This window comes from Thamnophis elegans, chromosome 10, assembly GCF_009769535.1.
Source record: "Thamnophis elegans isolate rThaEle1 chromosome 10, rThaEle1.pri, whole genome shotgun sequence".
Classification (NCBI taxonomy): Eukaryota; Metazoa; Chordata; class Lepidosauria; order Squamata; family Colubridae; genus Thamnophis; species Thamnophis elegans.
The window spans coordinates 40314712-40341767 of record NC_045550.1 but is presented as its reverse complement, the minus strand read 5'-3'; the positions used below and the strand labels follow the sequence as shown (position 1 = coordinate 40341767).

The following is a 27056-nucleotide window of genomic DNA, read 5'->3' as shown; positions in this document are numbered from 1 at the left end:
TCAGGAAGCCAAAGTTATGAATGCTAATACTACTTTTATTATAAAGTTTCACTATCAAAATCTTGCAAGTCTGAATATGCTTATCTGCTTCATTTTTTATGAAAATGAGGGAAAGTCCTATCTGAAATGCTTTTTCAAATTATATTTCTGCTTCAGAATCTTCTGCTGAGATTTTTTTATCGGACCACGTTGGTTTGAGAGAAAGTAAAGTATTTTATTCTTGTGATATACGGGTAAATAATTTCATTATATATCTCTTCTTTTTCTTTCCTATACTTATTTTAATTTTAATTTTTTCTAACTTTTCTTTTTCCTCTCATTTTCTAGTTTTTAGTCTTTTAATTGTAATTAAATTAACAAAATTAATTTAATTTAACAAAATTACTGCAAAATAGAGAGGGGCAAATTGTTCAGTGGCTCCATGGTAACAAAAATTATCTCATGGGTAGTCTTTTGAGGACTGTCTCTCAGGGATAGAGTGGGGCCAAAGCCAAAAATGGGCATGGAACAAAATTAGATGAAGTGTTTTCACACTTATTGAGCCATCTTTCATTTGTCCTCTACCCAGTTGGCAGAGGAGCAGTTCACCCATGCCAGAACTGTCAAGTGATCATTTGTGCAAGGCTTTTGAAATTAGGTGCAGGGTTGTCCCACTATTGCAGCAAATATATGAAAAAAACACTTCACTGTGGAGTTTATGGGAAAGGTTCTACTAGAAAGGAATATATGTAGCTCAGGATTGAGCTGTGGGTCCTTGGTGTTCTCTGAGTTTGGTCGTTTGCCTGCAGATATTTCAATACTCAACTGAGCAGCCTCACATCAACACAGAGCACCAAAGCCTGCAAGTTCTACAATTAGTTTCTGAATAAATGTATGTCTGTCCATCAAGGAATACAATATACAGTATAGGACTGCACGTCAAAAATCCTTCGTTTTTTAATTGTGAAAAAACTTGGCAACAGAGAGACAGTTTCAACATAGTTTCACCGCCGTCCTCTTGCCATTCAGAAAATAAAGCAACAGGTTCCTGGTGAGAAAGAGGCTAAAAGTGAAAAAGCTATTCCAGAATGGAAATTAGCCGGTCGTTTGAGTGTCTATTTTTCCCTCCCGAGGCTTCTTCCACTTTCCCAAACTTCCCCACTTCCTCACCATCAAGGAGGTGTTTCTTGATCGCTCCGAGTACATGTTTCTTCCCCCTTCCACCCCCACGGCAGCTCACGCCGCTAATCTGCCTGGAGAAGCAACCTGCCAGCCCTGCTTAGCGGACTGCGCCGGCCAGGCAGGTCCAACCCTCCAAAGCCAGAGACTTCAGTCACCGGGCGGGCGGGAGCGCGAGAGCATGCGCGGGGCTCCCAAGGCTCCGCCAAACCAGCACCAGCCGGTGTGTCGCCCGCCTGGAAGACCGCGCAAATGACAAGAGATGGGCTGGCGGGGGGTGGGTGGGAGGAGAAGGAGGAGGTTTACGCCGAGGCGAACAACTCCTCTGGAGACGAAAGGGCAACGGTCGGGAGGGGAGAATGGAGGATATAAGCCCCAACCCAGCCTCAGCTCCTCTGGCTTCCCTCTCCTCTTTCGCGCCAACAGGGAAAGGCTCCGGACGCTGAGTGGAACATGCCTCTTGCATCAATGCTGGGGAATCGGTGGAAAGCACCAGAGGCTGTACCGTCCCAATTCTCGGCAGGCATTGAGGAGTAAAACGGCCCCTTTCGGGGTGAGTTGGTGTGAGGGTGCTCGGCCTATCCGGGTCTCTCTCCCGCACCCCTTCTCCTTCCAGGCCGGGGTGGTTTAGGCTTGCCTGGGGGCGGCGGGGGGGCTTCGGCAAGGAAGGATGCGAGCGCCCAGGTGGGAAGGCACGGGAGGCAGCGACGGCGCAGCTTTGTCTGCTGGCGGCGATAAAGAGATTGGCTGCTCTGCAGAGAGGTAACTGGCGGTCACTCGCCTCCCGTCTCCGCTGGGTAAGATTCTGCCGCTGCTGTGGCTGGCCGGAGGTTCTTTGGGGCGCCGGATTCTCCCCGGAAAGCGCCTTTTGAGGCTGGCGCTTCCCTGGTGTGCACGACTGGCGATCTGTGCTCTTCGGGGCGCTGATCCGCCCAGAGCCACATCCTGGCTTTAAGGGTGGGTGGGGAGGCGCTGCCTGGATTTGAATGAGGAGAGAGAAGACCAGCTGTTATGTACTTTATATAATTTGTGTTATGTTCTCATTTATATTATTTTTGAAAAGCAGAAAAACACTGGTTGTGAGACAAAGTGGTGGCCTTAGATTGCAAAGCTCAGCTGTGGAGCTACTGAATTACTGTGGGTTTCCCCCCCCCCCCCACTGGTTTACCTTAAAATTTCATTGTGAAGATACAAATGAGGATGTGTGTGTTTCACTGTTTATAGTCTTGTGAGTTCATGTAAAACTGATATATAAATGCAACAAAGAAATATATATTCATGTACATAAGTGCAGTAATAGTGCAGTTTTCAAGGATAGCCTTCCCAATCTAGCATCTGCCAGATCTGTTGGACTACAACTCATGCCCAATGTTGGCTGGGTATGAAGGATGCTGTAGTCCAATATATTTCGAGGACAACAGGTTGGGGAAAATTGTTAAATAGGCATACTTATTTCTATAGCAAGCCTGCCATAATAATAATATTACTGTTTTTATTTAAACGTGATAATACAGGTAGTAACAAGTACTACTCAATGTGCTTTATAATCTGTTTATTAATTTTTTTACGCCACCCATGTCCCTTATAAGGTGACTCTGAGAGGCTTATAGGTTTTAAAACAAGTAAAAATTAAAAGATAAAAAGAACACAATGTTAAAATATTAAGAATCTGTGTTGCAGAAGCAGGATCAAATGTGTAGGTATTAAACATAACAATCTTTTTCAGGATGGTTCTCCCTAAATAAATTAGTATCCCCAAATTAAAAGTTGACCAATAGCTTTTAATAACATGAAACATTTGAGTGTGTTGAAATATTCTTTTTTTTAAAAGTTTGGTATTGTGCATTATTTGGTTTTAAGATAAATCACTCCATTGATAATTTTTAACACATGTACCCGGCAACCCTGTGATATTTTCTTACAGTGATATTTGAAGAAGTTACTCAAGAAAAGCATTTAGGTTTACTTGGTAAGGAACAAGAATTGTGCAATAGGTCCTCATAATACACAGAATTCTTTAGGGTTGTACTTACTTTTTCAGCCTATTTGCAAATAACTTTATTTGCAAATGCAAAATTATTTCTTCATAATTTATTTAGTTGAATTGTAAGAGTTAATATTCATTTATCTCAACCTGTGCTTTTCAATAATGTTGGACCAAGTGCCAATCCTCTTCAGCCTAAGAAACCTGTTCTGTGTTGTAGGCCTACATACCTAAATGATGCAAGACTGGAAAAAGCTACACTCTCATACATTATCTTTTACATAAATTAATGGAAAAGAGGTGGGATGGTGTTGTAATATATACTGTAGATGTTAGTTATGCAGCCTTTAAAATTATGAAAGAAACAAAGAAAGTAGCATTTTTTCCTCTGTAGCCAGAATAGAACATACGGTAACTTTTAAAGGCTGCTTAATTTTTCTATCAGGAATAGACGGCTTGAATCCTCTGGATTACATCTGGCCCTAAAGACCTTTTTTGTGATTCTCAGAAGTCCCTCTATTAAGGAAGTTCAGTTGGTTGAATGCCAAACACTGACACATTTTCATAAAATATGAAATGGATGAAAATTGTGGAGAAATACTTAAAACTACGTCCAAAATCAGGAAAACTTCAATCCCTTCAAAGTGGTTGCCCATTTTTCATAACTGTCATTCTCACCATGGTCCTCCTCAATCTAGTTAATGTGAATGATGTGGGAGATAACCAGGCTGAGCCCAAGAGAAGGGTCCATCACATCATCAGTCATGAATCCCTTCACGCTCACAAGAGATCTAAGTCCAGCCCACCTTGAATTCCTTCTATTCTTATCTCCTGCTAGTTTTCTTTGGCCTGTAGTACAGGTAGTTCTCGACTTAGAACAGTGACCGCTCAAAGTTACAGCAGCACTGAAAAAGTGACTTATGACTATTTTTCACACTTCTCACCGTTGCAGCATCCCCTGGTCATGTTATTTACATTTGGATGCTTGATAGTTGATTCACATTTTTGATGGTTGCAGTGTCCTGGAGTCAGGTGATCCCCTTTTGTGACATGACAAGCAAAGTCAAAGGGGCAGCCAGATTCACTTAACTGTGTTATTAACTGCAGTGATTCACTTAAAAAAATGTGGCGATAAAAGTCGTAAAATGGGGCAAAACTCACTTAACAAATTTCTCTTAGCAACATAAATTTTGGACTCAATTGTGGTTGTAAGTTGAGGACTACCTATAGTTCAGATTCTTGTAGAGAGCTCAAACTTACAATAAATCTTTATACCCATTTGAACTGTCTGGGTCTCTTGATTTTGGTCAAAAGTTGACAGTAATCTTCAATAACCCCACTTCTAGTGATGTAATTCAAAGGGCTCGTGATATCACCAAGAATCAAACTGATTTTGATTCTTGGTGATACCACAAACTCATCAATGTAGATTTCTTGGTAGGAGCAGGGAAGTGGTTTATCGTTGGTAGCCTGTATTTCTGGATTCATGCCAGGGCTTTGCTTCATGAGCTCTGCAGATGATGTGGAGAATCAGGAGAAGACATCTGCATTTAAACAAATGGTTTAACAAGAGGCCAAGGAATGCTAGGCTATATCACTTCAGGCAGACCTAGTTAGGCTAGACTGTAAAGAGGGAGTTATGCTCTCTCTCTGTTGAATGTGCCCTCTTCTTATTTTCCTTCCTGCCTTCCTCAAAATTAAAGAATAATTTCATTAATCTTTCCAATAATTCCAGACTACAGCCAAAGCAGTGTTTTTCAGATGAGGCAATTTGAAGGTATGTCAGCCAACTCTCAGAAAAAGAATTCTTGGAATTAAAGTCCACACATCTTCAAGTTGCTATGTTTGAAAAACACTGCTCTAAAGTTTTGTTGCCATCATTAAACATTTCCCTGAGTTTATTTATTTATTAAACACATTTATAAGGCTGCTCAACTCATACATGGTGAGTCCAGATAGCTTACATCACATGCAAATGCTTTTGTTTGTCACTCCATTTCTTTAGATATATTTGGGTAGGTAGGCTGTGGGCAGGATACAAAAGTGCAAAATTACTTCCTTAATGTTAAACAAGGTCTCTATGAATTTTTACAGGTAGCCCTCAGTTGCTTAGCAATTGAAGTTATGATGCACCTTCCCAAAAGCCAGTTCCGGAGTTCCAGCAGCTTCACCCATCCCCATGATCATGACTGTATTTCGGGTGCTCGGCAACCAGCTCACCCTCATGGCCAATTGCAATATTCTACAATCATGTGACCACAACTTATGACACTCTTTTGGCCGCTTTCTGGCCTTTTCAGCTGGTTTCCAGCAAAAAAAAAAATCACCCACAGAAATGCTTTAGTTTGCTTAATCACTGTTGTATTTGCTCAATGACCACCAAAAATAAATAAATAAATGAGAAGTCAGATTTAGTCACATGCGTACCTCAACTTACCACTATCATGACTTACAGTGGACATTTGGAATTCCATTAGTTGAAAAATACCTGTATTAAGTAACTTAAAATAGGTTGTAAACGGATTCCTTTAATAATGTGTTATCTATTGGCTGTCAATTGTTGTCTTTTCTCTCTCTAAATATATATTCATAAACCTGCCAGTGTCACCAATAGAGGTTAATCTGGTGCGAAATCTCTAAGCTTCCTTCAGACCCTTCCTTTTAGCCCATGCATCCTAATTCTCAGTTCTGCCCCTTCCTGTAGAATATCAGTTGGGGGAATGCATGTCTATGCTCTGATTGACAGTTCTATTGCTCAGTTGTCTCAAATGACCAGCACCTAGAGGGCCAAAGGCAACTGCACATGAGGAAGGCAGGTATTGTTTCTATTTAAGAAGCAGCTTGGCCTGATGTATTTTGCTGGGATAATGCCATTGCATGTGACGCTTGTAAAACTCTTGCTGTAATTGCTCCTTGTTGATACCAAAAACTCAAGAGCTAAACTTGCATAAAACCATGCTTCCTATATCTCAAAAATTCTTTTTGAGTAGGTTTTTGTTGATTAGTTTGCACTCTGATTACATGTTATTTTTCAACTTGGTAGAAATCCTTAACATATGTGTCCTTAGGCTTGATTTATGATCTGAAGTTAAGGCTAGCATATAGATTGTCATTAATAACTATGAAAGATATGCGTTTGGACAATTCATTGCATAGAAATTGAGAGCCAGTTTAATATAGTGATTAAGATTCCAGGCTAGAAACTGGGAGACCATGAGTTCTAGTCCTGCTTTAGGTGTGAAAGCCATTTGGGTGACTGTGCCAGTCACTCCCTCTCAGCCCAACTTACCTCACAGAATAGTTGTGGAGAAGCAGGAGAAGGAAGTATAGGCCTTTGCTGCCTTGATTTATTTATAAAAATAATAAATGGAGATAAAAATAAATAAATTAAAACAAAAAATAGTGGGGCTGTATATAAAAGTAGCAAATGAATAATTCCTGAAGGTAATGCACATTAGGAGGACAGAGCAGTTCAAAATATTGCTTACTATCTTTTGCTACTGCCAGGCAATGCCATGTAATCTTGCTTCATTGCTTGAGGTTTAGTCAGTGATACCTAGCCTTGTGTACAAAAGATAGATAAGACATTGTAATCATGGATTTTTCAGTCCTTGTTTCTGCAATCCTGAGAATTGCTTTGAAAGCCAGAAATGGAAATTGTGATGATTTTCATACAAAAGGTTTTCTTTCAGGTTTTAAAAATTGTACCGCATAAATATATCCTACCTTTTAGCAATTCTTTTTTAGGTTTGGTAATTTCTTCTATTGGAATGGAACTGTATGACCCCTTAAATACTGTTTTAGTTTTTATGGGCATTCACCAGGATAAAAAAAGAATCATTTCTTTCTTCCTTCATATGTTTATTTTGCAATTTGATCATCTTTAAGCTGCCCAAAGTCACCTTATAGGGGAGATGAGTGGCATTAAAATGCATTAAATCTTTCTTTCTCTTTCTTTTCTTTTTTCTTTCTTTCTCTCTCTCTTTCTTTCTTTCTCTTTCTTTTTTTCTTCTTTCTTTCTTTCTCTCTTTTTTTCTTTCTTTCTCTTTCTTTCTTTCTTTCTTTCTTTCTTTCTTTCTTTCCTCCTCCTCCTCCTCCTCCTCCTCCTCCTCCTCCTCCTCCTCCTCCTCCTCCATACTGTCTATATATTTACTCATTTTGCCAAGGTCACTCATGTTTGTATTCAAGCAACTTTTTGACTTTTTGCTGTTTATTCTTACATGCCCATTTCTACAGCATTCAATTAATGTTAATGTTTCTCTTGACAATGCCAACCCCCATTCCCAAAGTTGTCAGAAGAATTTTCTTACATAGTGACATTTTTGCTTCTAACAATTGTTACATTCCTTGTAAACAAATCACATGCTGGTCATTCCTTTTCAAATAGGGCATTCACCTCTTAACGTTTCTCTCTCCAATTTCCTGTCTTTAGAAAGCATTCTAGAAAGGGTTACATATTATTTACTTACTCTTCTATTTCAAAATGTTATATAACTTGCAGTTTTCACTTTGTGTTTTCTGTTAAACAAAACCGCTTCTGTCCCTGATACATTAATTTTCTGATCCATACTCCTTGTTACAGTGTGTAGTGTGTCTAATATTCATTGCAAATCATTTAGCTTCTCAGCCAATATCATCTGAATACGCACAAACGCACACTCTTTCACATCCTCAATCAATATACCATTATTAGACACAAACGCAGTCTTCACATACTTGTGAAACAAGTTGCATAGATACCTCAAAATGAATCATATATGTATTTCCATTTTTTAAGAAATGAAAAATATGGTTAATAGTGGCTAAAATATGCAGCAACTTGGAAAAAAAATGCTTAACAGCTAAAGCTAAAAACCCTAAATAAAAACATTACAAAGTCAATATACAGTACATTACCAATAATTATAAAAATAATACTTGTAGAAGGGATGCGGTGGCTCACTGGCTAAGATGCTGAGCTTGTCAATCAGAATGGTCGGCAGTTTGAATCCCTAGCACCGTGTAACGGAGTAAGCTCCCGTTACTTGTCCCAGCTTCTGCCAACCTAGCAGTTCGAAAGCAGTAAAAATGCAAGTAGAAAAATAGGAACCCCCTTTGATATTAAAGTAACAGCGTTCCAGGTGCCTTCAATGTTTAGGCATGCCGGCCACATGACCACATGATCTTCAGACAGCGTTGGCTCTTTGACTTTGAAACGGAGATGAGCACCACCCCCTAGAGTCAGGAACCATTAGCACATATGTGCGAGGGAAACCTTTACCTTTACCTAATACTTGTAGAAAATCTTATACTTGTAATCTAACACATTTTACTAGTAAGATTTAAATCGGCTAGGCCTATCATCTAATTTTACTGTCATTTTCGCCATCTACTCCCAACTACTTCTGCCAATCATTTTGGATTACTAAATCACAAAGAAGGTAAATATGTGGGTAAGATGCTGATGACACATAACATATTTTGGAATCATGATGAATAAGATTTAGAAAATTTCCTATATCATATTAATCAACAAAATCCAGCAATAATATTTGCAATAAAAAAGGAACAAAACAAAAAATGTGCTGTCTCCCTGGATGTTCTCATACAAAGCACAATAATAATTAGTAATTGGTCAGCCAAGCCACACTGATAAATATTGTACCTCAACTACCAGTCATATTATCCAGAAGGAAAAAGGATAAGAAGGAGCATGAAGCTCAGTTACAATATGTACTAACGTGGAAGATAAGACATGGGAATGTACGAATACAAAAGAAGTCTTAAAAATATAACTAGTCATCAAGGACGATTAAATAGAGAATGAAAACATAAAACTCCAAAAACAGCAAACAAAGATACATTGCAACAGTTAATATACTATAGAGTGGAATATACAATGATTGAAAGGTATGCTTTTCTAGAGAGCAAATTACTGATTTGCATTTTAAACTTACTGTGGAATGTTTCCATTATTTTCTTTTCTTCCATATCACTGAGAGCTATACTGTGAATATAATATATATTCATATATATATATATATACATACATACATACATACATACATACATACATACATACATACATACATATATTTTCACTGTGAATAGTTTAGTCCATCTGACTAGTTTCAACAACTTCAGATAAGATTAGATCAATTTCAAAAGATTTGCCAAAACAAGGGGGAATACTTAGACACTTAATTAAATTTGAAAATCCTATAGTCATAGTCAGGGGTGAAATCAACTTACCTTCACTAACAATTCACAAATGTATTTGTGTTGTTTGATGAGAAATGGTTTGTTGTCAAAATGATGTATTTTATACATTTACAATTGTTTTGTGCATTAAAATGATTTTATGTAACTGAAAATGGCCAATATACATATTCTTTCCTTTTTGTTCTGTAACTGATTTTTCCACCTACTGTTGATTTTATCCCAAAATGTTCTGCCTCAAATTAAGAATCTTAAGATGATTAGCCACGTACTCCCACTATTTCTTTCAATATTTCAGCACAATCAAATCAATAAAGTTTTTAGATTTATAACTTGTTCATGTGGCATAGATTTACACTTAAAATATATGTTCAAAAGAGACCTTTTTTCTAAGCAGATACACATGTACAGTTACCATGTTGATTCATTTTTGTGACTAAAAGTAGCCTAATCACATTTGGTTTGTACTCATTTTGGTTTCATCTATTTATTTCACCTAACAACATAATTGTCACCTCATTCACCCCCAGATCCCATTCATTTTAAAAGTTGTAGAAATTTCCCCAAAACTCATATCTGTTTTTTCTATTGTAACTATTCACTGGGATGTGACTTGCAATTATCATCAACCTGTATATTTCTACTTTCTTATGCAATCTTGATGAAATCAATTCTGATATTATATTTGTCCTTTTCATTAATAATTAAATGTATATCTTTAGTTTCCTCAAGACCAGGTCATCTTCATGCAGAAAACGTGTGTTTGTGTGTGGGTTTATATATCACAGTCTTCACTAGTGCAGCCTGCACTTACTGACCTCTGCCACTTGTCATGGCTGGTAGAAATTGGGGGATGCTGATAAGAAAGCGAGAGTAGGTATAAACAATCAAATAACAGAGTTGATTGATAGTTTATCTTATAGATGTAAATGTAATCTTATGTAAAAATAATTTGGAAAGTACCGTTTCAAACCATTCAAAAAGAATTTTATTTAATTAACTCACTGCAAATGAAAGTGGGAAATTTCGTCTACTTTCCAAGATTTTGTACTTACCCCAGAACACAATTAAATATACCTTTCTGAAATCTGACTAGTTCTAGCTCACTTGATCTTGTGTGGGACTTAATAATAGCTATGGTCAACTGAAGATTTTATATTACAATTTTAATTCTATAGAGAAGATGCAGACTCTATAGTAGCATTACATAATATTAGTATGGATAGTAACAATCAATGTGACATATTTTGGATGCTACAGGAACATCCACTCTAGGATAATATAGGATCTCTACTATAGAGATTACCTTGTAAACTAACATACTGTTGCCGCCTGCAACTAGAATTATATGAAATGTATTGACAACTTACCCAGGATATCTTTTTACAGGTAGTCCTCAATTTACGATCGCAATTGAGCCTGAAATTTATGTTGCTACGTGAGAAATTTGTTAAGAGACTTTTGCCCCATTTTATGACTTTTCTTGCCACATTTGTTAAGTGAATCATTGCAGTTATTAAATTAGTAACACAGTTGTTAAGTGAATCTGGTTCCCCATTTCTTGTCAGAAAGTTGCAAAAGCTGATCACATAATCCCAGGACACTACAAGGGTCATAAATATGAGTCAGTTGCCAATGCCTGAACTTATATCATGTAAACATGGGGATGCGGCAACCATCGTAAGTGTGAAAAATGGTCATAAGTCACTTTTTTCACTGCCATTGTAAGTTTGAATGGTCACTAAGTGAATTGTTGTAAGTTGAGGACTGTCTATATTTGTGATGTAAAATGTAGTCTTTATCCTGAAATGTCAGAAGATTTTTTTTAACTTCTCAACAAAATTGCTCTACCTGAATAAAAATAATTTATCACTTTCATACCTAAACAGGAAAGTGATTGCTAAAATTCCCACAAGAGTTTCAAAGACTACAATCTTCCACACCAGCTTTCTCTCCTTATATTACGTATTGTCCTTGGTCACGACAAACATAGAAGAAGAAAAAAAACAAATCTAAATGTCAAGCTTCTGATAAGAGTATGAGAGTTGATTAATATTTCATTGCATACTGGACTTTGATTATCTTGTTTGATTAAGAACAGATAATATTGTTTGTCACTGCTTCTCCAAAGAGTTTCCTGTTCCTTTTTGATAACCTAAACTTTCTATTTTTTTCTTCATGGTATTTAATTGTAGTACATGCAAGGGAATGAATGGAGGTTACTGTAGGAGGTCCAGGTTACTTTGACTCAGTTGTGAGGTGAGATCTTGTGTCCTATCATAGTGCTGTCCAGCTGATGGGGCGTGGGCATAATTTTTTGGAAAAAAGTGACCTTTCCTGTTTCAGAATATATTTACAGTTTAGATATCCAGAGATATAGTGTATGTAAAAAAAGAACACTCTTTGCCAAAATTCCGTCATACAAAAGTAAACAGTTTGATACTCTTCCCTATTGCTAGATGTTGAAATATCAAAACCATGTACTTTGGTTATGTTTCTCTGCAACTACAGCAAATGCAGAAATAGTCACCTTAGAAATGCTTTTAGGGGAGTAAATTTTTTCAGTTACCAAAAAATTTGCATTTTTCAGTAAAGCAGCAGTGTGAATTAATTGGCTATCCAATATAGCTGCTGTTGTAATAAAATACACTGCAATCTAAATATTTTTAATAAAATTAATCAATTATTAATGCAACACCATAATTTAACTTTAGGTTAAGGCATCCACATTTGGTGTTTTCCTGTATATTTTATGGGACTTGCTCTTTTATAATTTTATCTCATAGTCTTTTAACATGTAAAGTCCCACATCTTTATGTATTTTTACCTCTTTATTATTTTTTGCAAATAAATGAAAACAACAAACATACCTAATACACCACCTTCCTATTTTCCCCACTGCAAACATCTTGTGAGATGCGTTGGGCTGAGAGACTTTGACTGGCTCAAATTCACCTAGCCCAGGACTGTCAAGCTCACAGCCTGTGGCCCGGATACATCATGCGCTAGCCACACCCATGCCTGGTTTAGTGAAGGGGGGAAAGTCGCAATACATCACATGCCACCGTGACATTGCCTGACCTTGGTGGCTTTCATGCCTAAGAAAAGACTAGAATTTATAATCCCCAGGTTTCTAGTTTGGTACCTTAACCACTAGATCAAACTGGCTCACATGGTTTTTGCTTTTCTGATCATTCAACCAACAGTGAATTGATGCGGTGAAATGAGCCCATGAAGAGTGAGTTCATGTATTTCTGTCATTTATCTTTCCAGTGTTAAGAGGATGTTATCCTCTCTCTTCCAAAGGCAAAGGTTTTTCTGCAGATGTTAACAAAATTTACTAGTGGATGCATTTTAGCTGGAATACATGATAGTACAAACACAACACATTTTTTAAAAAGAGTGTAGTTTAGAAGGGGCAAAGCCCAAAAAGCAGCTTTTAAGATCTTGAGATAAGCAACAGATGGTATAATTATGCAAAATCAATAGTGCAGATGGTGTACTATAGAAAGTAGCAGGTGGGTTAATTTTAGGTTAGATTATGGCCCTCTTTGTTTTCCCTTAGGTCTGCTGCAGAAACAAATAAAACTTTACCAGATATACAATATTTATGTGCTATGGTATCACTGGAAGAGGTGTTTGAAAATGAAAACCTATGTGTTGCCTTTTTCTCTCTTGTTCTTTAATCAATTTTAGTTTTAGAGGTGTTTCTACATGGATGTTGGTAAGCATGGAACAATTACATTTAAAAAAATATATTGGCTAAAGATGCAATATAATCAATTTTTTAAAAGCTATTGACTGTACTGGTAGCAAGCAGGGAAACACTTTAACCCTAAAGTGTCCTACATTATTAGTTTGGGTGAATCTTAGATTTATTTAAAAATTAAACTAGTTTAATTAGATTGACCTAAATTCAAAAGAGCCCCCAAAGCCCTGGAGTCTGGACAGATGTTTAGTATTTCCTTATAAAGGTTGGGAAGATATTTTATATTGATAAAAACCAATATACTGAAGTAAAATGTAAAAATTACAAGTCTATATACCAAGTGTTCTCTATTCTCTATCCTGTCCTATTGATATTTCTACATTGCTACACACATTATTACTACAATAATTACACCTACAGTAATTTTATTATTCAGTTACTATTACAATACTACATTCTATAGCAAATCTATTTTCTTCTTACACTATTTCTCCTGCTTTTTTCTTCTATTACTGAACCGCGTGTAGAATATTTGCAACTTTCCATGTTGTGCCATAGTATGTTTGCACTTTTCTTAGTTGTGCCTCTTTTTCTTCTGGACAATTTACTCCTTTTGAAAGAAAAACACCTCCTTTGGTTTGGTTGTTTTGCCTTATTTGCTGATAACTACAGAGCTTCCAAAACTCCTATCTTCTCCCATACCTGTTTCAAGGTTACAGCTTGAATTGCAGCCCTGCTGTGCTGATAAGGGGTGGGAAAGGCTCAGACAAGAAAGGAAGAAGGCAGCACAGGTGCCTGCAATTTTTGTAAGTAGCCTATTCTTCCATGGGGACAATTCCTCCCCCAAAGATTTTATCCTGATTTATTCTGAGAAGTAGTCAATTCAGTACTATTGAAATGGTCAGTTGGCAAGCATCATCCACTTGTGTTTCATCTTATTAAAAATGTAACAGTAAGTAAATGAAATGCAACTCTTATCAGGAATTACTAAATATTATTTGATCTTTTTCAAGGTACTTGACCAAAAATGTATGACAGTCACGAAGATGTTGATTCGGATTCTGAAAAGAACTCCAAAGAGAGGGAGCAGAAGCTGAATTCAAATCCAGATATCGATAGAGGATGGGCTTGGATGATAGTCTTTTCTTCTTTCCTGGTGCATATACTCATCATGGGATCACAAATGGCTCTTGGAATTCTTAACATGGAATGGCTTGAAGAGTTCAGTCAAAGTCGAGGGTTGACAGCGTGGGTCAGCTCCCTCAACATGGGCATTACTCTGATTGTAGGTAGGATCCCATATTGTTGCTATTTTATACCAGTTGCCATCTTGATTAAATATTGACATATCAAAATTGGTACTATGCAGTTACGTGGGGTAACCCAATATCTCAGCGAAGAAAGCTTCTATACATGGGATAAGAAATACTCAATAACATCATGAATGTTTGCAAAATGTTGCAGAAGAAGTTTTTGCAGGCTTTACAGCAAGGCTCTATTCTCTTCAACAGCCAGAAAGGAAACGGGGAGGCACAAAGCCTCACAGTCAGGTAGGAAAGTACTGCAGGGTGCTAATTGGAGCCGTGCAGATTGCCGACCACCTTTAGATTTCTTTTTGATGCAATTCAGAATGTTTGCCTAGAAGGTATTATTGCATTTTGGATGGAAAACAACTTTCCTCCCAGGTCACCTTGACCCTAACTTCAGTCTGCCTCAGCAACAGTCTGGCAATGAGATGGAGACTCCACTGTGAAAATAGGATCTTCAACAAACAGTAAGCAGGCCACCTTGGACCAGGGATCAGGAGGCTCTCTTCATAGGCCCTTCATGTCTGAATTATACCTTATTCAGATGGTTTCTGTAGAATTCCCCAAACTCTGAATACAGTTGTTTATTTAAATTGAATACATGACCAACCATCTCAGAATAATACTGCGGGCAGTGTGCGAGGATTAAAACATGAACGTGAACAGCATACAATCTGGTGCTCAGTGTAAAACACAATAATTCTGGTCACAAACAACACATCAACAACAGCAGAGCACATCCAATGTCCTGATCCAAATGACTGGGGGAAAGTCTTTCAAACACCGTTTGAATGGCTAACTAGGTTGGAGGTTATTCAGATCTCTAGACGGATGCTGTTTTATAGACAGGTCCTGCCACAGAAAAGGCACAAAACTGGGATCCAACAGCATGGTATTGTTTAGTAGAGGAGACCCAGAATATTTTCTGCTGCTGGATCTGTTGGGCTGAGCAGCAACAATGGGACAGAGGCAGCCCCACAGTTTGGTTAAAACAAATTCCTGCCCTGACCATCTTTCCGGTAGCCTGCAAGTATAGAATAGAATTAGAATAGAATAGAATTGTATTATTTGTATGCTGCCCTTCTCTGGGAGGACTCAGGGCAGCGAACAATTCAAAAGGGGGAAAGGGGAACATAAAAACGAAATACAAATAATAAAAATAGGCAACAGTCGCACAACCATACATGTCGAGAGGGGAGGGAACTCATCACCCCCAGGCCTGCCGGCAAAGCCAGGTTTTGACGGCTTTTCGGAAGGCCTGGAAAGAGGTGAGGGTCCGAATCCCTGCGGGGAGTTCATTCCAGAGGGCCGGAGCTGCCACAGAGAAGGCCCTCCCCCGGGTAATAGCCAGATGGCATTGGCTGGTAGATGGCACCTGGAGGAGGCCAACCCTATGAGATCTAATGGGTCTGTGGGAGGTAATTGGCAGCAGGCGGTCTCTCAAGTATTTTGCTTGTTCACTTTAATGATTCCTCCCCCCCACATCCTAAATATTGCATTTGGTTCAATTGGCAGAGATCTGACTGTGGTTCTCAGATCAGGGGAATCTGAGGGTTATGATATACAGTGTAAAAAGGGTAACTATATAAATGTTCTGAATAAATAAATCACTGAATTCTCCTTTCTCCAGTTCTCAATGGGGTAATTTATACAACCTCAGAATTATTTCTTTCATGGCACAGATACTATAATGCTGCCGTTTGCAGCATGATAAAGTTCAGAAGAGTTTGAAGCTAGTGTTTAGTAGGAAATTGAGTCTGGAGATGGTTTATTAGAGATATCTATTCAACTTCATCCAAATATATATATATATATATATATACTTAAAGTATATATATATATATATATATATATATATATATATATATATATATATATATATATATATATATATATATATATATATATATATATAATATTCTGAATTACTGTTCTACTGCCTTGTCTTGATCCAGTTCTTAGTCCTTCATCAATTTTATGTACTAGTCTGTCATGAGCACATACAGATTACTGTATTCATAAAAGAGAACGTTTTGAAACTTCTGACAAACTTTAACTTGCTGAGAACAGCATAATGCAGGAATCAAAACATATGTTCTTAAGGAATTTTCAGCTGGTCGTCTGAGGATTTCTGAATTAATTTTTAGCAGCTTTTCAGACAATGTCTGGGACTGAAACACTATACTTCGTTGTAAATGGTTTATGATAAATTACTCTATCACTAATTCAAACTTGAAAAATGTGCAGTTCTGTTTATATTCTGGAATTATCTCTTAATTCCAAAGTGATCTAAAAATGTCTTGTTATAGAACGATTTAAAGAAACCCCTAAAGTCTGGCACTGAGAAATAATTATGTTTTGCATTAAGTGCTAAGAAATGATTTTATCCTAATTTTTAGTATTCTGAACTGTATTACAATAATCTGGAAGAAAACAGATGAATGCTTTGTAAATTGTAACTGAGACATCAGCAGTTTTACTCTATTAATCATTAACAAGAAAGATAGTTAATAAAAAATACAAGTTTGGCAAGCACTTTCTCCTTCCCTTAGGCTATTGAAGAGGACCTCTTCAAACAGCAGTAGAAATATATTTGTTAAGAATTATAGTAGCTCAAATCAGTCCCCTTGGTAACTTAAAGTGACTTAATTTAAAAGAAATGTGCATTCATATAAATAAATTAGAACATAGAAATAATTTTTAGAATGGCTGGGATTTTATTGTGGGATAGACTTTCTAGTGTCTTTTATTATTTTTGTTTGTTTGTTCCTAATGGATTTCAAAAGCTTGCATATGTTTGTGATGTAACATACAACTTCTTTGCTTATTGTTAAAAGTGATGTTACAAATCAGTAGATGACCACAGCACTAATATGCCTATGATGATAAAAATATTAAGACAAACACTGTAACCATAGCTGATTGAATTACAATATGACAGTTTGGAAGTTGAAATCATCCATCCTCAGCTATTTATGCCAAAGATTTTATCAGGCCAGGTTTACACTGATTCAATAGACAGTTCTTCCAATAGGCTGGAGAATAGGATGATGGTAAACTGTGATTTCCTTCCAATTTCTAATTTATAGCTAGTCTGGCTTTTTGACATGCAATTTTTATGTATGTATCGTACATGTTTATGGATGTATTGTACAGCCTATAATTTCAGTTGCTTGCTTTAGACTAAATACTAAGTTTATTAGTTAGTAATTGTACAAATCCAGAAAAGTATTTATTCAGGATCAACATTTTAGGGTATCATACAAATCCAATCAATTATGGATTAATACAATGGGTAAACTCAATCTTAGATTGAGTTTGCATGATATATTCATTTCTAAATTACAATGGGTAATAGTGCATCTGTGGTGAGGCAAGGGTGGATGATTGCTGTGCCAAATGCAGCATTGTGGTGTCCTATCACAAATCCTGTCATATTGTAGACATTGACAAAAAGCTGGCAGAATTTAGGCTGCAACTCTTATAATTTTGATAAAAGCAATGACAGTGTGCAGACGTCACTTTTGGGAGCCACACACAGAGCACCATTACTTTCCTGTGCATGCTATTATTTTATGCATTATATATTGATTTTCCAACCTGTATATTCTGCCTATTAGTCAAACTTCATGTGGTTATATTATGTCTCTATCTTGAGGGTCTTCATCCCAGATGCCATAATCTTCAATAAACTTTAATTACAGCATCTGGATTAATATGATGGCTCTCTGGGGTATGAGTAACACATTAAATCTGAATTTCAGGCTTAAATTAGTGTGTGTGTATGTGCATGCGTGTATAGGGAATAAAATCATACATGCTTAATTGTTATTGCTAGTTGATCTATGGTGAAAGCATAGCCTTGGAGTGCCTTCAATGTAAATCAGGTAGTCCTCAATTTACAACCATTTGTTTAATGACTGTTCAAAATTGTAACAGTGCTGAAAAAAAGTGACTTAGGACCAGTCGAGACTGCCTACTGCCACATACCTCCCAGCGGCCAGTAAGATCCCACAGATTGGGCCTCCTTCAGATGCCGTCAGCCAGACAGTGTCGGCTGGCGGTCCCCGGAGGAGAGCCTTCTCTGTGGCTGCTCTGACTCTTTGGAATCAGCTACCCCCAGAGATCCGGACCATACCCACCCTCATGGCCTTCAGGAAAGCTGTTAAAACCTGGCTGTTCCGGCAGGCCTGGGGCTGTTGACCTCATTGTTGAGGTCCAGCCCCGATTACAATGAATGCATATGGATTTGTAATTTTAAACTGTCTTTTTTTCTTATTTTTTTCTCTCTCTTTTTTTCTTCTTTTGTAAGCCGCCTGGAGTCCTTCGGGATTGGGCAGCATATAAATTTTAATAATAAATAAAGTCTTTGCACTTACAGCCATCACTATGTCCCCACAATTACATGATTAAAATCCAGGTGCTTGGCAATTGGCATTTGTTTATGACACATGCAGCATCCTGAGATCACATTATTATAGGAGGTTCCAACAAGCAAAGTCAATGGAGAAAGACGGATTTACTTAATGACTGTGTGATTCACACAATGACTGGTGATTCAACTATGGCAAAAGAGATCATAAAATTGGGTGCAATTCACTTAACAACCACATTGTTTAACAATGGAAATTCCAGTCACAATTTTGATCATAAATTGAGGACTACCAGTATAGGAGTTTAGATGCTACCAGTTTACAGTTTTGAACCACAGACATTTAGCTTTTTGAGACAAATTACATTTGTGTAAATTGCTGTAATCTAGTATCTGAAATTCATGTATTGATAAGAACTAACTGGACAAATCCTTAGGTATAGACCTTTGCCAATTAATGCTTATGCGATGTATACTGATTTGGCAAATTGTAGTTAAATGCTTCCAAGTCTCATGTATGAAGAAAACAATTAGTTTATGAAAGCAATCTATTTCACATATTCTGTCACAGGTCCCTTTATTGGTTTGTTTATTAACACCTGTGGGTGTCGGAAGACAGCAATAACTGGAGGAATCTTAAATGCCCTGGGATGGATATTAAGTTCCTATGCTTCAAATGTACATTACCTCTTTATTACATTTGGAATTATAGCTGGTAAGCATAAATAATTTTGTATATACATTAGGAAATCTACTATTTTTTGGAAGAATATAAATATGCTAACACAAACAAGCCTAAGTCTGTGGCAGCAACTCAGCTCATCTTCTTTGAACACACAGACTGTAACTTCAGGCTATATAAGCTTGATTAAGGTGTTACATTGCATCTACAACACAGTATGTATTCAATCATAACTATTCATGGAGCTGCATTTTGGACCAGTTGGAATTTTGGAGTTGTCTTGAAGAGTAATCCTATATAGAGTGCATTGTAATAGTCCAAATGGGAATTGCAAGGACATGAGTGACAGAGAGAAGGCCCATCTGATTCAGGAAAGGAGGTATTTGGCACACGATGAGACTGCAAAAGCTCTGGATTCTGCTCTCACATATTCCCTGAGTAGGAAGCAAGAATCCAAAGGAACTCCCAAATTATGCACTAGTTCTTCCTGGAGGAGTGGTATTTAGTCAGGAACTTCAGAAGGTAAATCATTGGAATTGGCAGATCCTTGAAATCAATGCCACTTTGTTTTGCTAGTTTTGAGCCTAAGATGTTCCTCCTCATCCACACCCCCACAGTCTCCAAATATTGGAACATCTTCCATAGCATTATTTGCCCAGCTAGGGATCCAGATGTAATCATTTGCACACTAATAATGCTTAACAGTAGATGACTTAGTCCAGCAGCGTCAGATGTACTACTGTATACTGAATAAAAGTGGGAGAGAATATTGAATCCTCTAGCATTCTGAAAATGAAGGGTCTTAGGCCAGGGCTTTCCAGGAATTAGCCCAGAAGGAAGGAGTAAAACAGCTGCCAATCAGTAACAGTACACTGACCTAAAGCCTGACTGATATGAATCACAAATATGTATTGTACTTGTTGATTATGAATTTAAGTCTACATTTAGAAAGTAGATCCCCTCTTTCAAAATAAATCAAGACAGAACCTTCTAACAAACTCTACACCTCTGTTTAATAATTTAGTTGATACTCAAAAGTTGAAGTGTAGATTTGCTCTAGGATAATGGCTTTGGAATGTGACCATTAATAATGAGTTTAGGATGAAATACTACTTTCCAACACATAAAGTTTGAAAAGATCCTAGAATGATTCATGCCCCATTTAGCAATAGCACTTAGACTTATATACCGCTTCATAGGGCTTTCAGCCCTCTCTAAGCGGTTTACAGAGTCAGCATATTGCCCCCAACAACAATCCGGGTCCTCATTTTACCCACCTCGGAAGGATGGAAGGCTGAGTCAACCCTGAGCCGGTGAGATTTGAACAGCCGAACTGCAGAACTGCAGTCAGCTGAAGTAGCCTGCAGTGCTGCATTTAACCACTGCGCCACTTCGGCTCCATTTCGTTCCTGAGGGCCAAAACCTATGTTTGTTTAGATATTTAGCCCAGCCTTTCATTTTTGTTTTAGGATTTTCTGTCAGTTAATTTTTATTTATTAACATAATCATAGATAGTTCTTGGATAAGTCTGAAATGTTTTATGTTTCAGGTATTGGAAGTGGGATGGTGTACCTGCCTGCTGTGGTCATGGTGGGGGAATATTTTCAAAAGAGAAGGGCTCTTGCCCAGGGACTCAGCACAACTGGAACAGGCTTTGGTGCTTTCCTGATGACAGCTTTGTTGAAATATCTTTGTTTGGAGTTTGGCTGGAGGAATGCCGTGTTCCTTCATGGCGCTGTCTGTCTGAACCTGTGTGTTTGTGGAGCACTTCTGAGGCCAATTCGTTACAAGAAGGAAGCTACTGAACAAAGCAAGGATGGAAGCAAGAGTCAAAGCAATAGTCCAACAAAAGTTATCTCCTGCTCTGCCGAAGTGCTAACATCTAATTGTGTTTTAAGAGACGCGAAGAAAGAGGCAAAGGGAGGACAGGGTACAAAAGAAAACATTATAGCCTTGGAAAATAAAGATGGAATCAGAGACCAAAAGGAAATCTGTACTCTTGGTATTCTAAAGCGAGTAGGCCAACTGACAGTCACAAGCCAGAAAGGCTTCAGGACCTGGTATTCTAGTTACTTTGGAACTGCTTCTCTCTTCACAAACAGAACATTTGCTGCCTTTGTATTTTGGGCTTTATTTGCCTATAGCACTTTTGTGATCCCTTTCATCCATCTCCCCGAAATAGTGAAACAGTACAGGTTATCAGCACAGAATGACATCTTTCCTTTGACTTCAATTATTGCAATTGTTCACATTTTGGGGAAGGTCGTCCTTGGCATAATCTCTGATTTGCCTTGCATCAGTGTTTGGAATGTCTTCATGGCAGCTAATTTTACTCTTGTTTCTTGCATTTTTATTTTGCCATTAATGCATACATTTGCTAGCCTAGCAGTGGTTTGTGCCCTAATAGGATTTTCTAGTGGATATTTTTCACTTATGCCTGTTGTCACTGAAGATCTAGTAGGGATTAAGCATCTTGCAAATGCCTATGGAATCATCATTTGTGCTAATGGGATATCAGCACTCTTGGGACCACCATTTGCAGGTAAATGTAACATTTTATTTGGCTTACATGGTATCAGTAGCAATAGCCTTAGATGTATTCCACACCATAGCTTTACAGCTTTCTCTGTGCAGTTTACAAATGTCAGCATATTGCCCCCAACAAACTGGGTCTCATTTTACTGACCCGCAAGGATGAATCAAACTTGAGCTGGTGAGGATCGAACTCCTGGTTGTGGGCAGAGTCAGCGTGCAACACTGCATTCTAACTAGTGCATAATCGCAACTTATTTATATTTAGATGTTCAATTGCTTTGCTTCTCTAGGAAGAAAAGACTTAACAACTGCTTTGGTGGAATGCCTGCCAATTATAAAAAACCTCATTTGAATGTTTTGCATAGCCCTGATACTAAAGTTTGAAAATCAACAGATATCGTTCATTTTCCACAAAACACCAGCAAAATATGTCAAGAAGAGACAGGTTTTAGCCATCTCCTTTATAGAAATATTTATCCCGTAGTACTATTACATTATTGTTATTGTTTTTATTTTTAATTGGTGTGATATAGTTATCTCAGAATGCAGGAATGACAGTAATTTTTTGGGAGAAGGGAATTCTAATACTAACAGCATTTTAACAACAGACTCTACTATCTTGAGGGATAGTTTATTTATTGGATAAATTCATGTTGTGGCTGGATATCTACTGGAATACTTTAATGTGGATACTGCTATGCAGCAGGAGCATGAAATGGTTTCTTCCAACCAGGATTCTGCAATTTTTATAAAGGAGCAGAGAAAAATGAAGAAACTGAAAAGAGAAGCAAACAGAAAAACATATATTTTAATCACATGCACTTATGTTTAGTGAAAGTGGGATTTAAGACCTAGATTTGCACATCTTTGTGCAAAATATACCTTTTTGGACCATTTTTTTGCAGAACATTTATTTGCAAACAGTATTTTTGGTGGCATAATTTGGTTTACTTTTGTGCAAATAAAAATAAACCCTATCTGAATCCTTTACCCCAATTACCCTTGAAAGAATTAGAACTGGATGGGTCAGTTCATGTCTCTTGAAACCGATGGAAGCAATAAACAAGTCTACCACAGTCACAGCAAAGTTGCCCCACCTCTTGATCTACAGGTGAAACTCGAAAAATATTGTGCAAAAGTTCATTTATTTCAGTAATGCAACTTAAAAGGTGAAACTAATATATGAGATAGACTCATTACATGCAAAGCAAGATAGTTCAAGCCTTGATTTGTCATAACTGTGATGATTATGGCTTACAGCTCATGAAAACCCCAAATCCACAATCTCAGAAAATTAGAATATTGTGAAAAGGTGCAATATTCTAGGCCCAAAGTGTCCCACTCTGATCAGCTAATTAAGCCACAACACCTGCAAAGGGTTCCTGAGCCTTTAAATGGTCTCTCAGTTTGGTTCAGTAGGAATCACAGTTATGGGAAAGACTGCTGACCTGACAGTTGTGCAGAAAATCATCACTGACACCCTCCATAAGGAGGAAAAGCCTCAAAAGCTAATTGCAAAAGAAGTTGGATGTTCCCAAAGTGCTGTATCAAAGCACATTAATAAAAAGTTATGTGGAAGGGAAAAGTGTGGAAGAAAAAGGTGCACAAGCAGCAGGAATGACCACGACCTGGAAAGGATTGTCAGGAAAAGGCCATTCAAAAGTGTTGGGGACTTTCACAAGGAGTGGACTGAGGCTGGAGTCAGTGCATCAAGAGCCACCACACACAGACGGATCCTGGAGATGGGCTTCAAATGTCGTATTCCTCTTGTCAAGCCGCTCCTGAACAACAAACAACATCAGAAGTGTCTTACCTGGGCTAAAGAAAAACAGACCTGGTCTGTTGCTCAGCGGTCCAAAGTCCGCTTTTCTGATGAGAGCAACTTTTGCATCTCATTTGGAAACCAAGGACCCAAAGTATGGAGGAAGAATGGAGAGGCACACACTGCAAGATGCTTGAAGTCCAGTGTGAAATTTCCACAGTCTCTGATGATTTGGGGAGCCATGTCATCTGCTGGTGTTGGTCCACTATGCTTCATTAAGTCCAGGGTCAATGCAGCCGTCTACCAGGAGATTTTGGAGCACTTCATGCTTCCTTCCGCAGACGAGCTTTATGGGGATGCTGACTTCATTTTCCAGGAGGACTTGGCACCTGCCCACACTGCCAAAAACAAACTCGCCTGCCCTGAACCCCATAGAGAATCTATGGGGCATTGCCAAGAGAAAGATGAGAGACATGGGACCGAACAATGCAGAAGAGCTGAAGGCCGCTATTGAAGCATCCTGGTCTTCCATAACACCTCAGCAGTGCCACAGGCTGATAGCTTCCATGCCACACCACATTTAGGCAGTAATTGCTGCAAAAGGGGCCCAAACCAAGTACTGAGTACATATGGATGCTTATACTTTTCAGAGGTCCAATATTGTTCTATGTACAATCCTTGTTTTATTGATTGCATGTAATATTCTAATTTTCTGAGATGGTGGATTTGGGGTTTTCATGAACTGTAAGCCATAATCATCACAATTATGACAAATCATGGCTTGAACTATCTTGCTTTGCATGTAATGAGTCTATTGCATATATTAGTTTCACCTTTTAAATTGCATTACTGAAATAAATGAACTTTTGCACGATATTCTAATTTTTCGAGTTTCACCTGTAAGTAGATGCTCCAGAGGTTTTATAGAAAAAGTGTATTTAAAATATAAATTTAAAGAAACAGACTAGCATCCCACTACTGTTTCAGGCTTAAGACAATAAAAGACAAAAGACTGATTTGACAGAGTGGCGAAATGAATGTACTGTATGACGATCTTGTTACAGATGAAAAAAAGTAAGATATACAATTATGTCAATGAGAAATATTGTATTAATAGAAAAAGTAATGTTCTATACTTCTTGATTATTATTAATGGTACCCTATTAACTGCTTTCTTTTTATTTTCTAGGATGGATTTATGATCTCACACAAAAATATGACTTTTCTTTCTACATATGTGGCTTCCTTTATATGGTGGGAATACTTACTTTGCTCATTCAGCCTTATATAGATAAGGAAAAGTCAGCATCAGAAAAACATATAGAAAATGGAAATGTTTAGAACTGTTCAATTCATGTTTTTATGGAAGAAATCTTGCATTTCTGAAGGAAGTATCAAATTATATATCTGATGGAGATAACAGTGTTAAACAAAACTGAACATATCACCCCTTATACTAAGGTGCATGTCAACCAATAATTGAACACTAATTTTTGTGAAGTTGGAGGTAAAAGGCAGGAAACAAAGAGCTTGGGTGTGGAGTGATCATTCGCCACCAAACACCAAATAGAAGGCCAGTGTAAGAAAAAGTCTGTTTGAATCTTGGTGCTTGCATATAAATAGTATCGGGTTCCTAGTTTGATAGAATGGATTTTCATCTTTCTGCAATTGCTTACTGCCATAATAAGATATCGAGTACAAATTCCTTTGAGACTGCAGAGTTCAGCAGGAAGATTATTGCAAGGGGCCAAAACATATATACTTGACATTTCTCCTTATTTCTGATCCAGTGAAAGAAAGACAAGTTCGGATTTTCTAGGCCAAGACCATGGTTCCTGACTTGCTTTTGCTATCCTGTTTACCATGGGTTAGATTTTAATGCTTTGCTCCAATATCAGTATCAAGTGGCAACCTAGAAAGATCAGTCCATTCAATGAACCATCTGCTAATGGACTAGAATGTACCATAGTTCAACACACCAGTAATCCTAGTGCAGTTTCCAATTGCTTTAGGAACTGTTGTTGCAATAGCTACTACAATTACAGTTCTCCATTGTTCTTTCATTTTGCCTGGCAAATATGATGGGAATGTGGGCAAAAAAATATGATCTTTTCACACTCAGTATGAAGTACAGTTTTAAAAAAACCAGTGGAGAAATGACTACAGATCACTTCTTCATAAGATTTATAATAGTATTGAATAAGGGATGGTGTATAAAACTTCCCACCACTTCAAAATAGCCTAGATATGGTTAATGATGATAATTTTGTAATGTGTTTGAAGAGTGTTTTTGATAATTCTGCTAAACTGAAACCATAAAATCAACTGCCTGTGACAAGATAACTGCTTGATGAATGCATATGTGGTAGACTTTCAGATATTAGGTCAAGATTTGAACTAGAATGTAAAGGGAGTAAACCACCAGTTTAAAGAGGGCCTAGCTGATGAGTTATGGGATGAGTTCACTGGACAGGGAATCTCAGGGATCCTGTCTGTGTTAATCTAATTCTGAATTTGAAAACAGAAGACTCAAAGAATCATGGCAACGCTACTGTGAAAAAGGAAAATCTCACCGTTCTCTTGTCTTGTTTCCTCTTCTTGCTCATCACAATATTCTAATGGCAATTGATAGCTAGCAGGAAGAGTCTTTCTGTAAATGAAAAACAATACTGGCATGCAAAAGAATTGTCCTTGTACTGTTAAGAATTGAGCCATTTTGCTCAGGAATGTCTTGCTTAGTCTCTCCTTCCTGGTGTAACTATTAAGTTCTATAATTAAGGAGAAGAGAAATACTTTGCAAACAGATTCTGTACACACTTCAGATTTGGGCTAGTTAGAAAACAAGTTTGTCAGAGCTGAGGATTTCTAAAAAAATTACGAAGGGTCCAGGGTTTTGACCATAGATATCAACATTTGGCCCTTTGTTTCTATGGAGCTTCTTAATCATCCAGGTCATGGTTGTCCCAAAGGTGTTTTTCAAAAGGAACCTAGACTTTCTTGGGGTTCCCCCCCTTTAAAGATGTTTCGCTTCCCATCCAAGAAGATTATTCAGTTCTCTCTTCTTCAAACTAAAGAAGCTTCTTGGATGAGAAGTGAAATTTCTTCAAGAAAAAAACATCAAGAAAATCCAGTTGCCTTTTGAAAAGCACCTTTGGAATGATTTGGTCCTTTGTGTTACTCTTAAGACTTAAATTTGCTATGTAATATAACTGTCAGCCCTGAAGCAGGCCTGACTGAGGCCAGTTTTCCAATATATTCTAGTACTATGGGCAATTTTATCTCTGTAATCACACACTACTATGCCTTGCTTTTTCAGCATAATAAATTGCCAATGTGGATGGAAATATCA

The 27056-nt window shown here is 37.6% G+C and overlaps 1 protein-coding gene across 2 annotated transcripts; it reads left to right on the top strand.

Annotated features, from left to right (window-relative positions):
- The first annotated feature begins 1167 nt into the window (after positions 1-1167).
- On the top strand, positions 1168-26070 carry SLC16A14 (solute carrier family 16 member 14). 2 transcript variants are annotated; one of them, XM_032225954.1, is made up of 5 exons: positions 1168-1711; positions 14063-14338; positions 19300-19443; positions 20960-21952; positions 24897-26070. In XM_032225954.1, exons 2-5 carry the CDS (start codon positions 14077-14079, stop codon positions 25046-25048), a joined length of 1551 nt encoding a protein of 516 aa, XP_032081845.1. In that variant the 5' UTR covers positions 1168-1711; positions 14063-14076; the 3' UTR covers positions 25049-26070. The 2 variants fall into 2 exon arrangements, 1 of the variants encoding a protein (XP_032081845.1); XR_004256095.1 differs by lacking the exons at positions 14063-14338; positions 19300-19443; positions 20960-21952; positions 24897-26070 and adding an exon at positions 5237-7079.
- Positions 26071-27056: the final 986 nt, after the last annotated feature.

Coding starts and splice junctions, on each gene's coding strand:
- SLC16A14 (XM_032225954.1), top strand. CDS start 14,077: ATGTATGACAGTCACGAAGATGTTGATTCGGATTCTGAAAAGAACTCC. Junction 14,339..19,299: donor GGGCATTACTCTGATTGTAG/GTAGGATCCCAT, acceptor ATTCTGTCACAG/GTCCCTTTATTGGTTTGTTT. Junction 21,953..24,896: donor CTTGGGACCACCATTTGCAG/GTAAATGTAACA, acceptor TTTATTTTCTAG/GATGGATTTATGATCTCACA.